The sequence below is a fragment of the Sphaerodactylus townsendi genome, linkage group LG03, assembly GCF_021028975.2.
Source record: "Sphaerodactylus townsendi isolate TG3544 linkage group LG03, MPM_Stown_v2.3, whole genome shotgun sequence".
NCBI classification, from domain to species: Eukaryota; Metazoa; Chordata; class Lepidosauria; order Squamata; family Sphaerodactylidae; genus Sphaerodactylus; species Sphaerodactylus townsendi.
This window is the reverse complement of record NC_059427.1, coordinates 51,284,287-51,305,153: the sequence shown is the minus strand read 5'-3', so window position 1 is coordinate 51,305,153 and position 20,867 is coordinate 51,284,287. Positions and strand designations below refer to the sequence as shown.

Here is a 20,867-nt window from a genome sequence, read left to right as displayed (position 1 = left end):
TATTTTTTAGTGTTTTTTTAAGTTTTCGGCCAGCAGGGGGCGCAGTTTTTAGGCTACCAGCACCAAAAGTTCAGGGATTTTTCAGGAGATTCTCCTGATGATACCACCCAAGTTAGATGAGGTTTGGTTCAGGAGGTCCAAAGTTATGAACTCCCAAAAGGGGCGCCCCATCCCCCATTGTTTCCAATGGGAGCTAATAGATGGGGGCTACATCTTTGAGGGTCCATAACTTTGGACCCCCTGAACCAAACTTCACCAAATCTGGGTGGCATCATCAGGAGAGTCTCCTAAAGATACCCTGATATTTTGGTGCTGCTAGCTTAACAAGGTGATCTTCTACATATGATTCAGCACTGCTTCAATACATGTAGTTGCCATTGAACATAATGGCTTCTTCAGAATACTAGGCTATGGAAACTTTACTTGTTTATTCCTCTCCCCTGGCCTGCCTGTCAGACTTCACTCACTTATAGAGAAATGGATGGGAATAAACTGTCCCTGGCCGTAGTGGCTGGTGGACATGACTGCTTCTTTCCTGGACAAGAAGGAGTAGAAATGGCAATATTAGTAATACTTTTTTTTTTGGGGGGGGGGGGGGTTAAACTGGGAGAGAGATGGCAAAAGGGAAGGAAGGTAATGAAGAGTGGTAGAACTACTGTCACCACACACATCATAAACCACTCCTATGAAGCAGGTGAAACATAAACCACACCTATGAAGCAGGTGAAAAAATACTGTGATTGCAATTCTTAGCACAGTTTCCATTACAAAGGAAACAGAATTTTTAAAAATTGGATGGCACCCAAGGGAGGAAACAGTGGGAATGGAGTAAATTGGGAGGAAAGGTGCCTAATTTCTCAGAAACAAACAAGAAATGCTACTGTGGAAGCAATCAAAACCTTTCAAAGCCTAACCCAGAATTCAATCAGTGTCATATCAATATGCATAATCAACTGCCCCAATACATATAATAAATAAGGAATTTCCTCTAAGAGTAAAGGTTTTGCCCTCCAGCAATTTCCTGCCACACTGAGAGATATGTAGTACCAACATAAAAGCCATTCCACTAGGCTCATTAAAAAAGAGCTTGAAATGGAGAATTTATTCCTCATTGCTTTAGCTTTATCCACTTCAGGAACCATAGCCTTCAAGATTTCAAGGGAAACATAGCTTTATCCGTGCAGATTTCTCCATACACATTGTGTTTGTGTGTTTTTTGAAAGGGGGATTCAGGGTAAACAGGTACAATAAGCAGGTACATAGTGTTCTGCACAATTGTGTCTTGCCAAGAGTTACGCAGGAAAACCCAATAGCCTTTAATGTGAGAAGAAACCTGCTAGATAAGACAACTGGTCCATCTAATATAGCATACTGTTCTACACAGTGGCCAACCAGTCATTCAGCAGGGCCAGCAAACAAAGCAAAGAAGTCAAGGCTTTCCACTGCTGTCACCTCAAAGCATTGTTATTCAGAGATGTGCTGCATCAGTATATGTAACCATGGTTAGCAGCCATTAATGGATCTATTCCCCATGAATCTACCACCACTACCCCCTTTAAAACCATCCATGCCATTAGTCATCACTACATTTGCAGGCAGTGAATTATTTGTTGAAAAAAAGGAGAATTTCCTTGTGTATGTCGTGAACCTATTGCCTTTCAACATCATGGGTGCCTCAAGTTCTATCACTGAAAAAGGAGGGAGGAAAAAGCTCTATTTTCTCACCTCATGCATAAATTGATAATCAGTCTTTGATAATCCTCTGTCAGGTGCCCCCTTAACTGTTTTATTTTTTAACTCCCACATTCGCCAGCTTTTCCATATATTGTTCACCCCTCCCCCAATTTACAGAAATCCTTCTGTAGCTCTTCACAGTCCCTGTTGGGTTTCAACTTCCTGAATAATTTGGTATTATCTACAAACTTGGCTACTACACTACAAACTTGGCTACTACACTGCTGCCCTCCAATTCTAAATAATTTATTAATAAATTGAACAGCACTGGCCCCAAAACCAGTCCTTGTGGGACCCCACTGCTTACTTTCCCCCATGTTAAGAACTGTCCATTTATCCCTGCTCTTTGTTTCCTAACATTTAACTAATTTTTAATCCATAAGGCCCTGCACTCATGCACGTAGGTAAGGGGGGGGGGTTCTCGGGTTTGAACCCCCACATTCATGTCCGAAGCTCCGCCCACCCGTTTGTGGGTTTTTAAAACATTTTAGTGCTTTTTTCGGTTTTTGGCCTGCAGGGGGCACATTGTTTGGCCTAGCAGCACCAAACTTTCAGGGATTGTTTGGGGGACTCTCCTGATGATACTATCCGGGTTTGGTGAGGTTTGGTTCAGGGGGTCCAAAGTTATGGACTCCCAAAGGGGGTGCCCCATCCTCCATTGTTTCCAATGGGAGCTAATAGAAGATGGGGGCTACACCTTTGAGGGTCCATAACTTTGGATCCCCTGAACCAAACTTCACCAAACCTGGGTGGTATCATTAGGACAGACTCCTAATGATACCCTGAAAGTTTGGTGCTTCTAGATTAACAATTGCACCCCTGACAGCAGGCACCCCCAAATTTCCCCAGATTCTCGTTTTAAATCCACCCTCTTCGGCATGGATTTAAAGGGAGAATCTGAGGTCCTCAGTTTAGAAGAAGAAGAAGAGTTTGGATTTATATCCTCCCTTTCTGTCCTGTAGGAGACTCAAAGGGGCTGACAATCTCCTTGCCCTTGCTCCCTCACAACAAACACCCTGTGAGGTGGGTGGGGCTGAGAGAGCTCCGAAAACCTGTGACTAGCCCAAGGTCACCCAGCTGGCATGTGTGGGAGTGCATAGGCTAATCTGAATTCCCCAGATAAGTCTTCACAGTTCAAGTGGCAGAGTAGGGAAACTCGGTTCCTCCAGATTAGAATGCACCTGCTCTTAACCCACTACGCCTCATTGAAAGTGATGCTGTTTCAGGGTGGGGGATAATCCACCCCAAAACAGCATCACTTTCAATGTTGTTTAACTAGGGTCCCCAGATTCTCCCTGTAAGGTGGATTTAAAAGGAGAATTTAGGCTCTCTAGTTTAAACGCCATTGAAAGTGATGCTGTTTGTGGGTGGATTCCAGCATCACAGCAGCTACCCGGGAAAACTCAGATTTTGCACCATGCTCCATTTTCCCTCTATGCCTCTGCCCAGAGGGGAGGGGCAGGGCAGGGCAGGGCAGGGGAGTCTGCCATCCCCGACCTCGGAGAGCTGCTTTTATAAGCACTAGGCCAGAGGCGGGGCTTGGGGAGGCTTGGCCATGCCCTAGGGAAAGGTGGGGGTGTGGCCCCACCCCCGAACTCCCCCCATAAAAAATCTATACCTACGTCCCTGCCTGCACTCTTATCCTATGATTGGTAAAAGTTCACTCAGGAGTCTTTGGTGAAGTATCTGTTCAAAAACTTTTTGGAAGTCCAAGTATATGATGTGTCCTGGATCACCTGTATCCACATCTCTTGTTAAAATGCTCTAACACCTCCAAAGTTTGGTGAGGTAGGACTTCCTTTGCAGAAGCCAGAAGCAGACTTTCTTCCTGGGTATGCTTATTAATTTACTAACAGTTTCCAATAATTTACATGGAACAGATGTTAAGCTAACTTGTCTGTAATTTCCTGTATCTACCCTGGACCCCTTTTTAAAAATCAGTGTGACATTTCCACATATCCTGCATGGAGGCTGATATTAGCAACAAGTCACATTTACTGGTTAAATAAGGAGGGCCCAAGACATTTTAGCTGTCAGGAGAAGAAAATCCACACCACACCCTTAGTGATAAATATATAATAAATTAAATGGTTTATAATGGGCTGTTCTTTAATGAGACCCCCAAATCAGCCACCCTGAACAAGATTAGAGTGACAATTTTCCACTGGGGGAAGGGCAGGGGAAACGACATGTCAACTTCTTCCAGTTTATGACCAGCATTCATCCCTAACACTCCTCAATTGGTATGTGTCTAGCAGATGTTATTTAAAACAGGGAGTTGGGTCAAAAACGGTCATTTATTGATAATAAATTAAGACAGAAAGCACAATGGATGGTGAAGGAACACATTGGCCATTGGTGCCCTCTGCCTTGGAGACTATCAAAACAATGCATCTGGTAGACAAAAGTGGGTAGAAATTCCAGGGAATTCCTGTATGCGTTTTCAGTGGGGGGGGGGCGGGGTGAGATAAACATGGGTAGAGAATAAAATTACACACTATGGAGATGGAACAGTTTATCAGAATATAAGAGCCCTGTTATAAAACCGACAGGTAATAGGTTCAGGACAAACAGAAGGAATACTTCTGCATGCAACAGATAATAAAGAACATGTGAACTAGTGTGATGTAGTTTATTTATTTAAAACATTTAAGAAGCCACCTTTCTCCCTTGTGGAACTCAGGGAGGCTTGTGTGCATGCGTGAAGTGCTATCAAATCACAGCCGACTTGTAGCAATCCCACAGGATTTTCAAGGCAAGAGACATTTGGAGGTAATTTGCCATTTGCTGCCTCCACATGGGCAGAGAGTTCTGAGAAAATGATGACTGGCCCAAGGATACCCAGAAGGCATTATGGGGATGAGTAGGGAACTAAACCTGATTCTCCAGATTTGAGTCCCTCTGTACCACTATGTGATGCTAGCTCTATAAAGATGATTTACAATATAAATAAAACATTATTAAAAACACAATAAAAAGAATTATAAAAACCCATAAAAAGTTACAATTTTAAAATTCCAATTACGATTGCCAGTGATAAAAACTAAATCAACCAAATGCAGTCCTGAATAAAATTGTCTCCAACCTCCTGACAATCGACAGTGAGGGGGCCAAGAACATCTCCCAGGGGAGATTGTTCCATAATTGTGGGGCTGCCACTGACAAACTTCTCTCTTGTGAACCCACCAGACAAGCCTCTTTGATTAGTGGGACAGTCAGAACATCCTCTCCCTGTGATCTTAATTCCCAGGTAGGAATGTATGGGAGGAGATGGTCCTTCATACCCTGGTCACAAGTCTTATAGAGCTTTAATGACCAAAACCTTGAATTGGGGCTTGGGAGCGGATCAGTAGCCAGTGCCATTTCTGTAGTATCAGGGTTATATGCTCCCTGGCCCTGATTAGCAGTCTAGGTGAAAAATTCTGCAGCTTCTAAACACTCATCAAGGGTAGCCCCAAGTAGAACACATTGTAGTAGGCCAATCTGAAGTAACTAAGGCATGAATCACTATGGCTAGATCTGACTAAACCAAGAACAGGTGCAGCTGATGCACCAACCGGCACTCAGAATACACACTCTAAGCCACACTGGGTTTTCCGAAATGATAGCTAAGTCAAGCATCACTCCAAAGTTGTAAACCTGGCTTCTCGGAAGTCTAGCCCAATCCAAGATAGGAGAGATCTTAAGTCCCTGGTCTACCTTTCTGCTAACCCAGAGAACCTCTGTCATGTCCAGATTAAGTTTCAGCTTGTTTGCCATCATCCAGCCCATTACTAACTTCAAGCACTGGTTCAGAACATCAACAACATCTTCAAAATTAGGTGGGAAAGGAAGGTAGAGCTGGGTATCATCTGCATCCTGGTAACAATACAGACCTCTCCCAGAAGCTTCATATTGATATTTAAAAGCGTGGGGAATAAGATGGGGCATCCTGAAGATCATAGGGCAGAGTAAGAATCCCCAAACACTGTGTTCTCAGAGAAATCCCTCAGATAGAACTCAAACTACTGTGTCATGGCTCAGCCTCTTTTAAGAACCCCTGGAGCTGAGAAGAAACAATGTGATCTAGCACCTTGCCCCAAAATAGAAGACTGGAGACTGGCCAGAAATTTGCCAACATAATAGGGCTCAAAGAGGATTTTAAAACAAACAAAGCAGGTCTCATCACTTTTATCAACCAGTATGGGTTGAGAACACAAGTGGTAGCTCTCACCTTGGATCTTGTCCACATCCTCCAGATCCACAAGTTGAAAGATATCCATATCTTCCAAAGGAAGATTAGCTAGCCTCAGCCAGGGCTTTGTCCAATGGCAGAATGTTCTGTCCAATGAGACCAGAGCCCTGCAGGACCTTAGGCAGTGCCACAGGGCTTGCAAGACAGAGCTGTTGCACCAAGCCGATGGTTGAAGCAGTCATGATACCACCAGGCTTCCCATTTCCCCTTCTCCCTCCCTCTTTCCACCATTAATTCATCAGGGTGAAATATTTGAAAATGGCCATCTTGTGATTGTAATTAGGTGCATTTATGGTTGTGGGTTTTTTTACCACGAAGGTTCATAATGTTTTAGCTGTTTGTATTGTTTTACTATGATGTGAGGCAGCCCAAGTTCGAAAGGGTGTATGTGTGTGTGTGTGTGTAAATTAAATAAATAAATAGTATACATTGGACAAACAGATACTAAAGGTAAATCATCTGAATGTGCATTCATGTCAGCATCTAATCCACAGCAAATCTGGGTGATTTTGTCTGCAAATTAGTGGAGAGAGAGCTGGTAGACCTGAGGAGGTTTGGGTTCTAATTCCCCACTATGCTACAAAACTCACTGGGTAACCTTGGGCTCGTCATTCTCTCACCCGAACTCACTTTGTAAGGGCTTTTGTGAGGATAAAATGCAAGAGAAAATGAAGATAGGGAGAACCACAGTCAGCTCTTTAGAGGAAGGACTGGATTACAATGTGATAGGTAGAAAATATTCTATGAGATTCATTGCCACAAGACGTTTAGATGGTTTATAAAAGGAGGTAAACATGAATGTGCAGCAACCGCTATTAGGCAGTATAACAGAGAAACAAAACCTCTAGATTCAGAGGAATTATACTTCTGATTAAACACACACTTGGTATAAACAGAATGGTCATTGCTATAGCATTCTATTTCTGAGCTATCCAACAGTATCTGGCCACTGGAGGCAGAGGACTGAGCTCCTTTGATCCTGCAAAAAAAAATCCTTACAGTCCTAACTGACAGAGGACTCCACAATTAATTGTACAGAATTAGTGTTTAAAAAGCCCACGATGACAACTCAGTATTGTCTTTCTGTGTAAAAGAACACAGATAATAGCAGAGGGATGAGCACAGGGTGGGAAGAGAGTCGTTTTTATTCCCAAATCAGATGAGTACAGGAGGCGGCACTTTTGTTGGTAGTGCAGGGAAGAGGAAAAATCTGTCTTTAGGAAAACAGAGCACCTGCTCATCTCTCTGTTTAACCCCCTCCCAAGACAAAAACTGTTTCTTCTCTTCAGAATGACAGAGGAAGGCGTGCAGCCCACAAAATGTTTTAAATAAACAGAATTATTTCTGTTACAAGAATGATTTGAAAAATGCACAAATTTACAATCTCAAGGCTTTAACTTATTTTCTTATAATTAAAATTTTATTAGTAATTATATAAGGAACCCAAAGAAAAATCCCCCCAAAAAGACAAAGAAAAAAGTGCACTTTCCATAAGGACTCCCAGTTTCATCTGCACCCAGTGTTAACATTTAAAAAAATTATTACCACTTGCCCTTTCACAACATCAATAAAACAGGATCTTTAAAGTTACTGGTAATAACTTTTAACAATCTCTAACCTTCAGAACTACTAATCATCAATTTATTTATTTTTCTGTTTCGTCTAAATAATCCATTTAATTTATTGTTTTCTGCAGCGCATTGAAGGCTGCTTCTCTCAAACAGTGTCTGCACAATTTTTGTGTCATCATTTCTCTCTTTTTTAACCAAAGCATTGTTCTTTATAGCAACACCATGCTGACACGTATCCTGTAACAAATGCTGCTTATTGAACCAACACCATGATTCTACCCATCCACTGAGTGCAACATAGATTTCCTATGAACTGGAGTCTCATACAAATTGCCAGTTGGCATCAGGACCAACAATCTCAGTTGCTGCAACAACATTCAGTTGCTGCAACAAAATCCATCCCATCCATGCTGGGCTGGGCTTGCATGTGCCCTCCCATATCCACTGGCATTTGAAATGTGACAGCAAGTTTTCTGGGTTTGGGTCTTTGGTCAAACTCTTGTTCACACGTGGGTGCCTGAAGCTGGCTTCCTCTCCAAAAACTGATGTTAAACTGTGGTTTATAATCCTGGTTTGTGATGAGGAAACAAATGCCCAGTTTGCCCAGTCATATTCAGATTTCATAGCAAATTGGAATGTGAACAAAGGCTCTAAAAACTCGAAAAGCCTTCAATGGCCCTCTGTATGTGAGAGGAAGAAGGAGAGAATACACAAACATGACATTAAGCTGTGATCATGCCCACCATGGACAAACAAAGGTTTGTTGTCATGTCTGAATGCAGCCAGTAGTATCCTCTATGAACCTAGAGAAGACTCAGAATTCAAACAGAGCTCTTTTGTCCGTCAGCCTATGAGTGCTCCAGACCATCTATAAGAAACGTGTCCTGTACCGCGGCATCTATTCCTCCCCTTTTGCTGCACTCTCTAATTTATTAGTAGAACACTCTGAATGCAGGATTAAGAAGCCCAGCAGAGCAATCACTTCTAATTAGGGCTGCAGAAAACATGGGCGGGTGGTCAGCATTCCTCTGGCACAGACCAAGCAATGAGAGAGGCTGACACCCTGTAGACAGTCTAAGCACACCCACATTCTCAGGACCCCTGCTTGTTTTCTGGGCTAGTTGCAAAAAAGAGAATGCAAGTATTAGCTTAATGACCCATAATGTACTGTAGAGGACAATCGCACAATGACTGGGAAGAGGATTCACAAGACTAAAAATCAGCAAGTCTAGGTGATAACATCATGATTCTGTGGAATATTATCCAGCTTCTCTTAACCAACAGGCGGTAGCTCCCAACATAGGTCCTGTTTTTTCCACTACAACTGTGGACAATTAACATGTTCATCTATCCATTTTTAAGTGATGTGTCTACATGGCCAACCAGAGACCCATATAAGGGGGGAAGGCAGAGTACAGCCCACCCCAAATCCTTACAGAAAATAACAAGGGATTAGAATACACATTCTAGTTAGGGTCACCAGCTTCGGCTTGGGGAATTCCTGGAGACATGGGTGGTGCCTAAGGAGGGTGGAGTATGGGAAGGAAAGGGAGATCAGTGGTGACTGGATATCACAGAGTCTACCCTCTGAAACTGTTCCCCGGGGCATGTGATCTCTATAGTCAGGATATCAGTTGTAATTCTGTGAGAGCTCCGGTCCTACCTGAAGGTTGATAATCCAACTATAAACATGTCTCTTTCGCCAAGCCTGTAAAACTGCCCCACATGAAGATTGTCTCCACAAACTTCCTCATGACACAAGGAAATACCTCTGACAATATGCAAACTAACCTGGCACCTTTGGGGTAGGGGTGGGAAATTAATTGGTTGAGTGAATAAAAGTTCTTTGGTTGAAATGATTCTGAGGAGGCCAAAATCGTCCCCAACACCTCAAAACGAAACAGAAGGATCCTGGAAACTCCTTAGTCTTGAGAATATGGAAAATAATTTGTAAAGAAAAACTATGTACATGCTCGTGGGAATTACAATCCTGGAATAAATCTGGACCACTGACCACATAAAATACAGGTTCATCAACCCAGCCATCTCTTGCCTGAAATGTGAATTTGCCCTGGTTATAATCATGTGAGTAACAAATTCATTTTGGGGGAGATTACATATTTAAAATTACCACTGAGAATCAGAAGCAAATTCATATAGTCCTTGGTTCTGAGATTCCATGAAACATAAACTTTCTTCTTTTTTTCACATTATGCTTGTTTACCATAACATCCTACAATGTGTTTCTTCGTTGAGAGGAAAGCAAGACGCTTTGCTCTGATGTGTACTCTGTCACCTGCAGCTCCCCCTCAGGGTACGAATATAGTTATTTAAACTTCACTGCCTATAATTAACAGAACATTTTCTTACTTTAGCAAAGAAGAGGAGGAAAGATTGACTGAACAGAATGTGCAGTCATCCTGATTTGCTGAGGTTGAACAGACTCACTAGCAAGAAATTACTCACACAAAAAAACCTGAAGTAAATACAAAGTACTAAATGGAATTCACAGCCCCATCACACCGAGGCATGTAGAGCAACCAAAGAGGGAATATGTGTTGCAGGCAGGCAGGCAGGCAGGCAGGCAGGTAGGCAGGCAGGCAGGCAGGCAGGCAGAAACTAGAGTGTGGCCAGACAAGTCAGAGTCAGGGTAGGCAGAATGTGAGGTATAGTCAACCAGTCCGGAGTCAGGGCAGGCAGCAAGCAAAAGCATAGTCAAGGCAGTCCAAAGTCAAGGCACAGGCAGGAGGGCAGGCAGGCAGACCAAGAGCCACAGGTCAGAGAGAGACCAGGCACTTTGCGCTTAACAGGAAGTACACTTGTTGCACCCAGACAGAGCCAAGCCCAAGGCAGGGTTTACACAGAAAGTCCTCGCTAATGAAGCTGGGATCCTGCAGGAGCTCAATCCTCCTCAGATGCAGATGCCTCCATCTGGCAATGGAGGCAAAGCCTTCTGCCATACCTTGCAGCAATGCAAGCTGTAGCCTCTGCCTTTGCAGCTGGCTCATTACTCGGCTCTTCTGAGATTTCTGAAGGCTCTCCTAGTTGAATGGCATCAGGCTCTGCCTGAGCTTGCAAGGAACGGGTTGGAACTGGCTCTACTCCCTGCATTTCCTTACAAGGAGCCAGCTCTGGGTGCAGCGTCTTCAGGCTCTACACCAGAGTACTCAGTGCCCAGTGGTTGGTTCATCCCCCAACCCCCTGGGGGGAGCCAGGCTCATAGAGGTAAGCACAGGGAAAGGCCCAAATCAGCTGTGGGGCATGGACTTGCATGGCAGGTTCCCAGGAGTGGTCCTCAGGGCCATATCCCAGTCAGTTAATAATATATTGAAGCTGACCCTTGGGCACCTGGGAATCCAGAATGTGGACCACCTCACTCCTCTGAATCATCAACTTGAATAATCAACTGTAGCGAAGTCCATAGAGATAATGCACCAGGGACCCAAAAGGTCAGCAGGAGACCCAGAAGGCCTGATGCCTTGCCAGACTGAATCTTGGCATGATGGTAGACTTTGCATGTGGCCACATACCACTGTGCTTCTCTGTGCACTTGAGGCCACCAAAAGTCTCTTGAGACTAAGCACAGCATTTTGTACTGACCAAAGTGCCCTGCTGGCGGGGCATCATGGCATAGTCTTAGCATCTCTGCATGCATGGGTTCAGGCACATAAAGACACCCTCAGTGGGTCAGGAGACCATACTGGGAGGTGCACTCCAAAGCATTAGTGCTAGCCAGCCGGGGAGGAGTTTTCTGTTTCTGAACCCAGGGGTCAGCTGCCTGGTGTTATTGAATTTGCTTTTGGAAAGTCACCACAAGACTGTTGGCCATTACCCGAGTCAGTAGGATAGTCAGGTTGTGGGCTGTTTTGTGCATTGCGGGAGATAACATCTGGCTGTCCGTTCAGTGCTTGGGGGATGTATGTGACCACAAAGTTGAACCGAGAGAAGAACATCACCCACCTGATTTGCCTCTAGGTTAAACTTTTGGCCAACTGGAGGAGTTCCAGGTTTCTGTGGTTGGTGTGGACCTGGACTGGCTGACAAGCATCTTCAAGATCATGCCACCCCACCTTGGAACTTGTGTTCCCAGATGGTGTAATTCTTCTTGGCTGAAGTTAGTTAGAGGGAGTAGAATACACATGGTTGCAGGTGCTGGTTGTTTGCTGCCGATTGAAGCAAGACTGCTCCAAGGGCAATACTGGACACATTTGTTTCCAGAGTGAAGCGCAAGGTGACATCGGGTAGTCATAGACCTGGCTTGGTTGCAAAATGGAGCTTCAGCTCCTGAAAAGCTTCTGTTGCAGCTGGTGTCAGATGAACCCCTCTCAGGGTCGCAGAAGTTAGAAGTCAAGGTCGAGCTAGCCAGTGAACTGAGGAATAAACTGCCAGTAGTAATCGGCAAACCCCCAGAACTGCTGGATGTCTTTCTTATTCAGGGGTTCTTGCCAAGACAGCAGGGCCTCCACTTTCATGGGATCCATCTGAACACCAGAAGGTGACAGTCGGCGGCCTAAGAAATCTACAAAGTGAAATGCACGTTTCTCCAGCTTGGCATACAGATGGTGTTGGCGCATGACAAAATAAAGAACTCCTTCCTCTCTTCACATCTACTGATTCAAGGAGCTTGAACTAAGCTTTGTGAAAGGGACTGTCAAGCGTAACGGAGTTAAACAGCATCTGCTTTAGTCTGGGCACTAGGCTTAAACACAGCCTGTAACACACTTTATGTTGTCCTCAATTTCAAATGCACCCCATTCAGTTACTTTTTTCATCAGCTAGCCTGCAGTCACCCACCAACCAGTATCAAAGGAATGTGGATTGGATCCCACCAATTTTTTTGTGGTTGGTGAAAAAAGGAGAGAACCTCCTTTGCTCACCAAAAAAAAAAAAAGCTATGAAGGGGATCACAGGGCTGGCATGGCCAAAACCATTTGGGATGGAGACTGTGGTAAAGAGGAAAATTGGGTAAGGCTGAATAAAAAAACTGATTGTATCCAGTTGATTGCAATCCCATGCAAAGTTACTCTAGTATAAGCCCATTGATTTCAGTGAGTTTTGACTGGAGTAGTTCTGAGCCCCAAGGTGCAGAGAGTTCAGCTACAGAACTGCAGTCAAAGTCTGCTCACAACCTGAGTTCGATCCTGATGGAAATCAGTTTCAGGTAGCTGGTGGGCAGACCAATCCAAATCCCTTGGTGGCGAGATGCACTGCCACCTCCAAGAGGGCTTTCTGGCAGCATGGGAAGATAATTGAGAGAGTGGTGTTGGAGCAGCTACAGACTTTTCTGAATGATACATCGGCCTTGAATCTTTTCCAGTCTGGTTTCCAAGCTGGGTTCAGGACAGGGACCATGCTTGTTGCTGTCACAGATCAGCTTTGCATGCAGCTTGACACAGGCGGGTAAGCGATGCTGGTATTGTTAGATCTTACCACAGCTTTTGACAAGGATGATCTCCATCTTTTTGACCCACCGCCTCACTGACATCGGAATTTGGGGCGCAACTTTGGCCTGGTTGTCCTCTTTTCTCCGAGGTTGGGGATAGCATGTGGGGGTAGGACCTCTCAGCAGAGGTCCTTAATTTCTGGAGTCCCTCAGGGAGTGCTCCTATCCCTGCTGTTATTTAATATCTACATGCGCCCCCTTGCTCAACTTGTGCAGAGCTTTGCTAATGACACTCAGTTCATTCTGCTGATGGAGGGCAGGCCGCTCTCTGCACCAACTGCTCTACAGCATTGCTTGGAATCAATCGCTGGCTGGTTGAAGCAGAGTAGATTGAGATTAAATCCTACAAAGATGGATGTCCTGTGGGTCGGCTGTGCGGAGAGGCTGTGCGGAGAGGCTGTGCGGAGAGGTGTGGAGTTTCAGCTGCCGACTTTGGATGGTGTGGCTCTTCAGTTAGCGACATCAGTTAAGAGCCTGGGGATCCACCTGGAGTACTCCTTATCTATGGAGGCCCAGGTGGCCCATAACAGCTTTTTTTAATCTTCACCAGGCTTGGCAACTGGCCCCATATCTCTCCCAGAGCAAACTGGCCACAGTGATCCACACAATGGTCACTTCTAGACTTGACTATTGTAATTCTCTCTACGCTGGCCTTCCTTTATCCCTGATTTGGCATTCGAAGCTGGTCCAACATGCGGCAGCTAGGCTCCTAGCAGGCGAACCATCGTGGGAGGACATTACACCAGTTCTCTGCTCGCTTCATTGGCTCCCAGTTGAGTTCCGAGTTGGGTTTAAGGTGCTGGTATTAACCTTTAAGGCCATTAGCGGGCTAGGACCTTCATATCTTAGGAACCGCATCTCCCCATATTGCCCAAACCAGACTCTCCGTTGTTCTGAGGCTAACCTCCTGGTGGTCCCCAGTCCCTTGGAGATATGTCTAGCCTCAACTAGGGCCAGGGCATTTACTGTTCTGGCCCCTACCTGGTGGAATGCTTTGCCATCTCCCATTAGAGTTCCGCAGGGCCTGTGAAACTGAACTATTTTGCCTGGCATTCAGTTGAGGCCAGCCTCCCCATTTCGATTCAGTTGTCCTCTGTACTATCGCCAGACTCACCTAGGAAGGTGGGAGCATGTAAGGATTTTTCTGTCAGTCGTATGTGTTTTAGTCTGTGTATTAGTTGTTTAATAATCAGAATTCTATTGAGTTAGTTTTAATATTTAGACTGTATTGTATATTTGTAGGGATGTTGTGAGCCGCTCTGAGCCGTTTCTGGAAAGCATCATATAAATTTAATAAATAAATACATAAATAATGCACACGTATGCCTCACTGCCAGAACACCCTCATTAGGACAAGTCTGAGGGCCAGGACACTCTGCTCCTGACTTTAAACTCTGGTTGGGAACCAGTTTATGTCAGCCCCACTGCCAGGAATGGCCCACCACCCCACACTGGCATCCAATTGGGACACAGCGTAGCCCTGCCCCATGCCCAGACATCTGGGTTTTGAGCAGCAGGGGTTAGGGGCAGCCGGCCAGTGGCACAACTACCTCCTCTGCCAAGGTAAGCACGTTGGGGAGGGCAAACATGTCAGCACAAGGCCGTGCTGCTCCCTCAAGCCCTCCTCCACAAGATGGGGCAATCGGCCTTCTATCCTCCTGAGATCAGTAAAATCAGTACCTAGCTTGCTGGGGGAAAGGGGTGATGACTGGAGAAGACAATGGCAAACCACCCTGTACATAGTCTGGCTAGTAAATGTTGTGATGTTACATTACTCCATGGGTCAGTAATGGCCTGGTGCTTGCATAGGACGCAGCTACCTTTTTGAACCATTGCACTGTTAACTTCCACCAGTATCCTGAGGGATCCTCTACAGTGGCAGAAGAGCCCACCTTCACTCATGGCATCTACAGTGAAAGAAAGTCCATATTCCCAGAAGCAGCAGGGAAATTAGTTCAGTCTTTGAGCAGGTACAGCCTTCACTGGTTATTAATTAGACTAAGAATGTAGCTAGCACCAGACTGCATCTGCCGCTTCTCATCACCATAATATTATTTAGGGGCCATTACGTGAATGAGAACCCCAGGGAGTGCCAAGGACCAAAATCAATCTTGTGCTTGGCAGATGGAGGATCTCATTATGGGAAGCTACAGCACCACTTCTTCAAAGGAAAAGATTCTTGCCTTTGCTGGGATGAAATTGGACAAACCATCCTCATTAGTTATATTTACTCGATAAGTGTTAGGAGGAAACACTGCAAGGTTAAACTCTAGCAGTGTAGCCATGACCGCCTGGTACCGCACGATGGCTGAGGGTGCATTCCTTTGCTCTCTTTTTTTGAGAGTAGACTCCATTGAATGAAGACAGAGTTAGTACTGAATGGTCCATCCTATGGGAACACAATAACATGAGTTTGTCTTACCCTCAGAACAGAAAGACAAAGACATCAAGAAGCTGAGTGAAATGACACTGGTATGTGAAGCAGCCCATCAGCCATTCACACTGCTTTTCTCCTTCCACTGGCAGGAGAAGGAAAATACCAAGGTTGTAAGTAACATCTGGATTCCTGGAGTAATAACAACTCTGGAGATGGTTGCTTGCCTTTTTAATTTATAAAATTTAACATCTCTGGTAGAAAGTTCATTCCTTTGATTTTATTTATTTATTTATCCCACTCTTCCCCACTATAGCAGGCTCAGAGCAACTCACAATATAAAATGATAACATTTATACTTAACCTAACTAAGATGGAACAATTCGAAAATTCCCAATCCTATAACCAAAAAGAAAAACTCAGAAATAACTAAACAAGAGAAGGGAGAGAAAGGGAGGCCAGCTAAGATGGAAACATACCCGCTGCTTTCCTCAGCTGTAGGCCTGGAGGAACAGCTCTCTGTCTTGCAGGCCCTGCAGAACTGAGACAAGTCTCACAGTGTCCTGGTTTCATTTGACAGAGCGTTCCGCCAGGCCGGAACCAGGGTCAAGAAAGCCCTGGTTCCTGTTATGAACAGCAATAGTCTACATGATCCAGCTTGGCAGGGCCTGCATTCTGGGATACTGCCAAAAGGCTCCCAGAGACAGAAATCTGTTTAGTTGAAGGCTTTCATGGCCAGATTCAACTGGTTGTTGTGAGTTTTTTGGGTTGTCTGGCCATGGTCTGGTAGATCTTGTTCCTAACGTTTCACCTACATCTGTGGTTGGCATCCATTTGTTCGGCCCAACCCATCCAGGGACTGGGAGGGAAGCTCCTCTATCTCCGTAACACTAAGGAGTGAAGCTGAGTTCTGAAGGGCAACATCTGAAACATTTTTAATGGTATGCATGATACTGCGATATATCCTGAGCTTTCTGACTGCCCCAGTATAAAAGACAAAAACTTCAGTCTTTATCATTTAAAGTGCATTGTGATTCCAAAGGATAAGAAAATAGAGACCTCCTAAGCTCATTTTTTAAAACTGCATGGGGTCATTTCACTACTCCACAAACATGGTGCAGGTGTGGTGCAAAACACGGTACACACATGGTTCTCACACTTATACTACTGGGGAACATCCCTAGAAGACGATACCAGCATACAGGCAGTCAGAACTGGAAGTCTGGCTGGCTGAAATATATAACAAGCCATCTGCTGCTGAATCATTTCAGTCTAGCACAGTTCTTGGGATCACTCTAGAGCCAAAAAGTTCAGAAGCACATTTAACCCACTCTTTGGCAACATTTTCAACAATATTAAGGAGACGGAGCATAGAGCAAGCCCGTGAAGTGAGTTCAGGTTTGAAAGAGAGTGGGAGCGCAATCAACACAGGCACCCACACTCATGCAGCCTCAAAGTCACCATGAGTGTGATGCCGAAGACAGAAAGGACAGCAAAAAGAGGAAGATGTTCTCTATGCTCTGCCTTTCTCTCCCTGCAAGACTTTGTACCTTGAACTGGAAACCTGATCTGGTCAGATTTCAGAAGCATGGTTGGCCCTGGTTAGTACTTGGATGGGAGACCACCAAGGAATACCTTGGTTGTTATGCAGAGGGATGCAATTGCGAACCATCTCTTGAAAATCCTCCTGTGACTCGACAGCTTTGCCATTGCCTTCCCCAGTCATCTACACTTTACCTCCAGCAAGCTGGGTACTAATTTTACTAACCTCAGAAGGATGGAAGGCCGAATCCACCTTGAGCCAGCTACCTGAAATGACTTCTGTTGGGACTGAACTCAGGTTGTGAGCCAAGCTTCAACTGCAGTACAGCAGCTTACCACTGTGCCACAGGATGCTGTAAATGGCCTAAAAACTATGCAACTTTAACATACTGCATTTAACAACGCTTTCAGGAAAAGTGGGGGGGGGGGGATTCTCCACAAAGAACAGGACTTACCAAGGGTGTAGGGTAGGTGTAGCCTTCATATCAACTATGCCCCTGATGTCTACATTTCCCCATCGAATATAGGTGAATCTAACTCCTTTTGTAAAAGAGACAGAGCTCATTTTTGTGATGGGAGCCAAACAAGTGCATGACAAGTGGATGCTCCAGCCTCCACTGAAAAGAGTCTCATGGAAAGTTGCATAGTTCCTGACACCAGGGGTCTTTGCAGTGCACACACTCTCATCTGTCATTATTATAAACATCTGAATAATCACAGTGCTTCTCTTTTGGCAAAGAGTAATCACAATAACTCCCCAAGTGTCTGGGGTTGGGAAGAATATATGCAGATCACCAGGATATGCTGGCCAAGGAGGTCAAAGTATTTTCTCTTTTGAAACTTGAAACATGAGTTTTCTACCCAACCCATCAGTTGCTGGACTACAGTCTCTTTACAGAAGCAGATCTCCACCACAGTCACAAAGAAAAGAATTGACTTGCAAGCAAAGGGACCACCTTTCCCAATCTCACCACAACTAGAATAACCAGACGGCTTTCATCCTTTCAGATGCACTGCTTCCAAATGATTTTTAAAACCTTGCAATTAAAGGTCCCCTTTTTACTTATTAATATAACTGCATACACTAAGGTTGATTGCTTGGCTATAAAAGAAAAGCATTCTTCCACCATTCAGTTCTTATAAAAGGCCCCCCTTCTCCAAACACATCTTTAATGAGATTATACAACATTAGAATAACAGGCCTCCTATCTATTCTAATTACTTCTGCACTTAATCGCCTTTAATTAATACCCCCATCCCCCATCCCCGTTTCAAATTTCAAGATTAGCTTCTTTAGGACCCAAGAAGCACATTTGATCCTTTTTATCACATTTTGGAGGGAGATGAAAACTGTATGATAAACAGTTACAACCAAAAAGACCCTGTAAAATAAGAGAGAAAGGAGAAGATTAGGGGTTATTTCAAAAGCGAATCCAGTTTCTCTCCCTTGACTGCAGTATGAAGGAATCTCGGTTCAGCTACTGAATGCAATAAGCATACTAAAATCAGAGCAGCGTGCCAGTGGTCTCTTGGTCACTTTGTACTTGCCTTGAGAGAAGAGAGGGAATTGTACCAATACTGTACTGCAGTATACAGTTAGCAATTGGCGTTCCAAAATGTGTGATTCGATGGCATGTTGCATGGAGTTCTTGACTTGTGTGGCACCATGTTGTTTATACCCACATAGCAAAATACCACTTTCCAAATATAATGCTCATGTTGGACCTCCTCTTCTATCACAATTTCTATTCTACTTCAGCAAGTACTTCCTGTTCATCAAGTTCTCCTTCCTCCCAAGAGAATTTTCACCTAGACAAGTATGCAAACCCACATTTTCTCCACATTTGGTGCACACACAAATGCAGACTTCCTATCCCTACTGTAAAACCACGCTTAAAATTAGATAGATAGATAGATAGATAGATAGATAGATAGATAGATAGATAGATAGATAGATAGATAGATAGATAGATAGATAGATAGATAGATAGATAGATAGATAGATAGATAGATAGATAGATAGATAGATAGATAGAGGCAATCTACATTATTACTATCTGGCAGTAACTTTCTTTTAAAGAAGATAGCTGGTGGACTGGATCAAAAGGTATTAATAAAAGATAAAAACTTAGGTTGTCTTTTGATTCAATCTATATGAAGGAAGTCTACATTATTACAGTAATTTTTAAAAGGTGTCTTTAACTACCTGAACTCCACTAGAAGAATGTAACCCTAGAAGAAACCAAAGTGGGTGGGTGGGTGGATGGATGGGGAGAGAAATAAAAATGTAGTACGAAAATGATGACTTGGCAAGTTAGTAAAGCCCGCAAGAGCAATAAACCGTCTTCTCTCTGGGGTCCCTTTTCACGCACAGCTGCTGGAAACAAAATGGCCAAGCGAGCAGGGACCCTCCTTCCCTAGATGTCCCCTCCCACCAATAACATGAAAGAGGCTGCAAAGATGTGCGTGCCCAGCCAGCGCCGCCGCGCCCCCCTGCCCGACGCTCCAGCCCTACCGATGGGAAAGGACAGCCTGGGGAAAGAGCTTCTAAGGCTGGTAATAGCCCCAGTCTCAAGAAACCAACCTGCCTTCAGATACGTGCTCTGAAGCAGGAGATCAATGCTCGGAGGCCATCTAGCTGTTCCAGATTGCCCCCACAGCCCCCACTATCCATTCAGCGGGCATCTCAGTATGAGATTCTCCCAAATCCACATGCTGAAGGAGGAAGACTTGAAATCCCGCTCCCACCCACGGTGTTTCTTTGTCCAGCCGTAATAGATCTGAAAGACGCGCACCAAATCCTCGTCTGCGGAATTTTTTTAAAGCCATTCAAACGTGTAAAGGACTCACCCCCGGCCAAAAGCACCTCCAGTGCCCGGCGCAGCAACAGCTTCATGATGCTTCCCCTCTTGCACTTTCTTCGTGTTCAGTCGGACCCGGGTTGTGCTATCACCGGCAGGGCTCTGCTCCCCCGGCGACAGACAAGACCTCTCTCTCCTGCTGCAGCAGCTCTGGGGCAGGATGCATCGCCCCGTCCTCCCCCCCACAAGTGAGCTGCAAGTTTACTCGCAGTTCTCCCTCTTCTGGTTCGTCCGTCCCCTCTCTCTCCCCCCCTCCCTCTCTCTCCCCAGGCGTACTGATCCTTACTTTCAACCCAGGGAGTGCAAGCTTGGGGAGGTAAATTGGAGGCGGGGGGGGGGGGGGAGGAGAAGGGAAGAGAGGTGGCTTCTATATTGCTCGATCAATGCACGAACAGCTCTAGTCAAAGCCAGCTGGCAGAAGCAGCATCCATCCGGCAAGGAGATGCTGCTCAGGTCTGTTGGCTGCTGCCCAGAGGCGCTCAGCTCCCTTGCAGACCTGTGTCGGAGGCGTCTCTTTTCCTGGGGGGAGGTGAAGCACAGGGGGCAATGAAAAGGGGGAAAAGGGTATTAGGGGCTTGCAAAAAAGGAAGGGTGCTTCTGCATTGGCAGCTGCATTGGCTTTGCTTCGTTTCGCGACGCTTCTGCATGCAGCCCCCCCTCCTCCACGCCCCCCTCCGGTGTGTCTGGCTGCTGAGGATCTCCCAGGTTTCCGAGATGCTGAATACTAAAGCGCATGCATGGCGCAGTGGTCTGCATTCCGGCCACTGCCCGGCTGCAGCTTCCACCGGGGTCCTAGAGAGAGACGCAGCGCCCCACTCCCCCATTCACTGATCAACCTGCCGAGAGCACGACGCAAAACGTGACACGCACAGTCACTGTGCTTGGGCAAACACCAGCAGATGACACGGCAAAATGGCCTTCTCTGCCTCGCCGGCGCCTTGATATTCTGGGAATATCATTTGCCAAAGCACCTCGATATTGAACAGCTGGACTCTGGGGCAAAAGTTCTGATTCCAGTGTGCACAAAACGCCTAGCTGGATTCACGAACCCAAAGTTTATTTTCAGTGCCAAAGATCAGCCCTAGCATTGGGGAAGTAGCAATAATTA

General features: G+C 45.2%; 1 protein-coding gene across 2 annotated transcripts in view; it reads right to left on the bottom strand.

The window, feature by feature from the left end:
• PODXL2 (podocalyxin like 2) overlaps positions 1–20,486 on the bottom strand; it is a 73,131-nt gene extending 52,645 nt beyond the window's left edge. For both annotated transcript variants that reach the window (XR_007243821.1, XM_048488414.1), the window contains exon 1: positions 19,749–20,486. Coding sequence is in view for 1 of the 2 variants with exons in the window: in XM_048488414.1 (XP_048344371.1) it covers positions 19,749–19,794 (46 nt within the window). In the remaining variant the exon portion in view is untranslated. The remainder of the gene's footprint in view (positions 1–19,748) is intronic.
• Between the last annotated feature and the right edge of the window lie 381 nt (positions 20,487–20,867).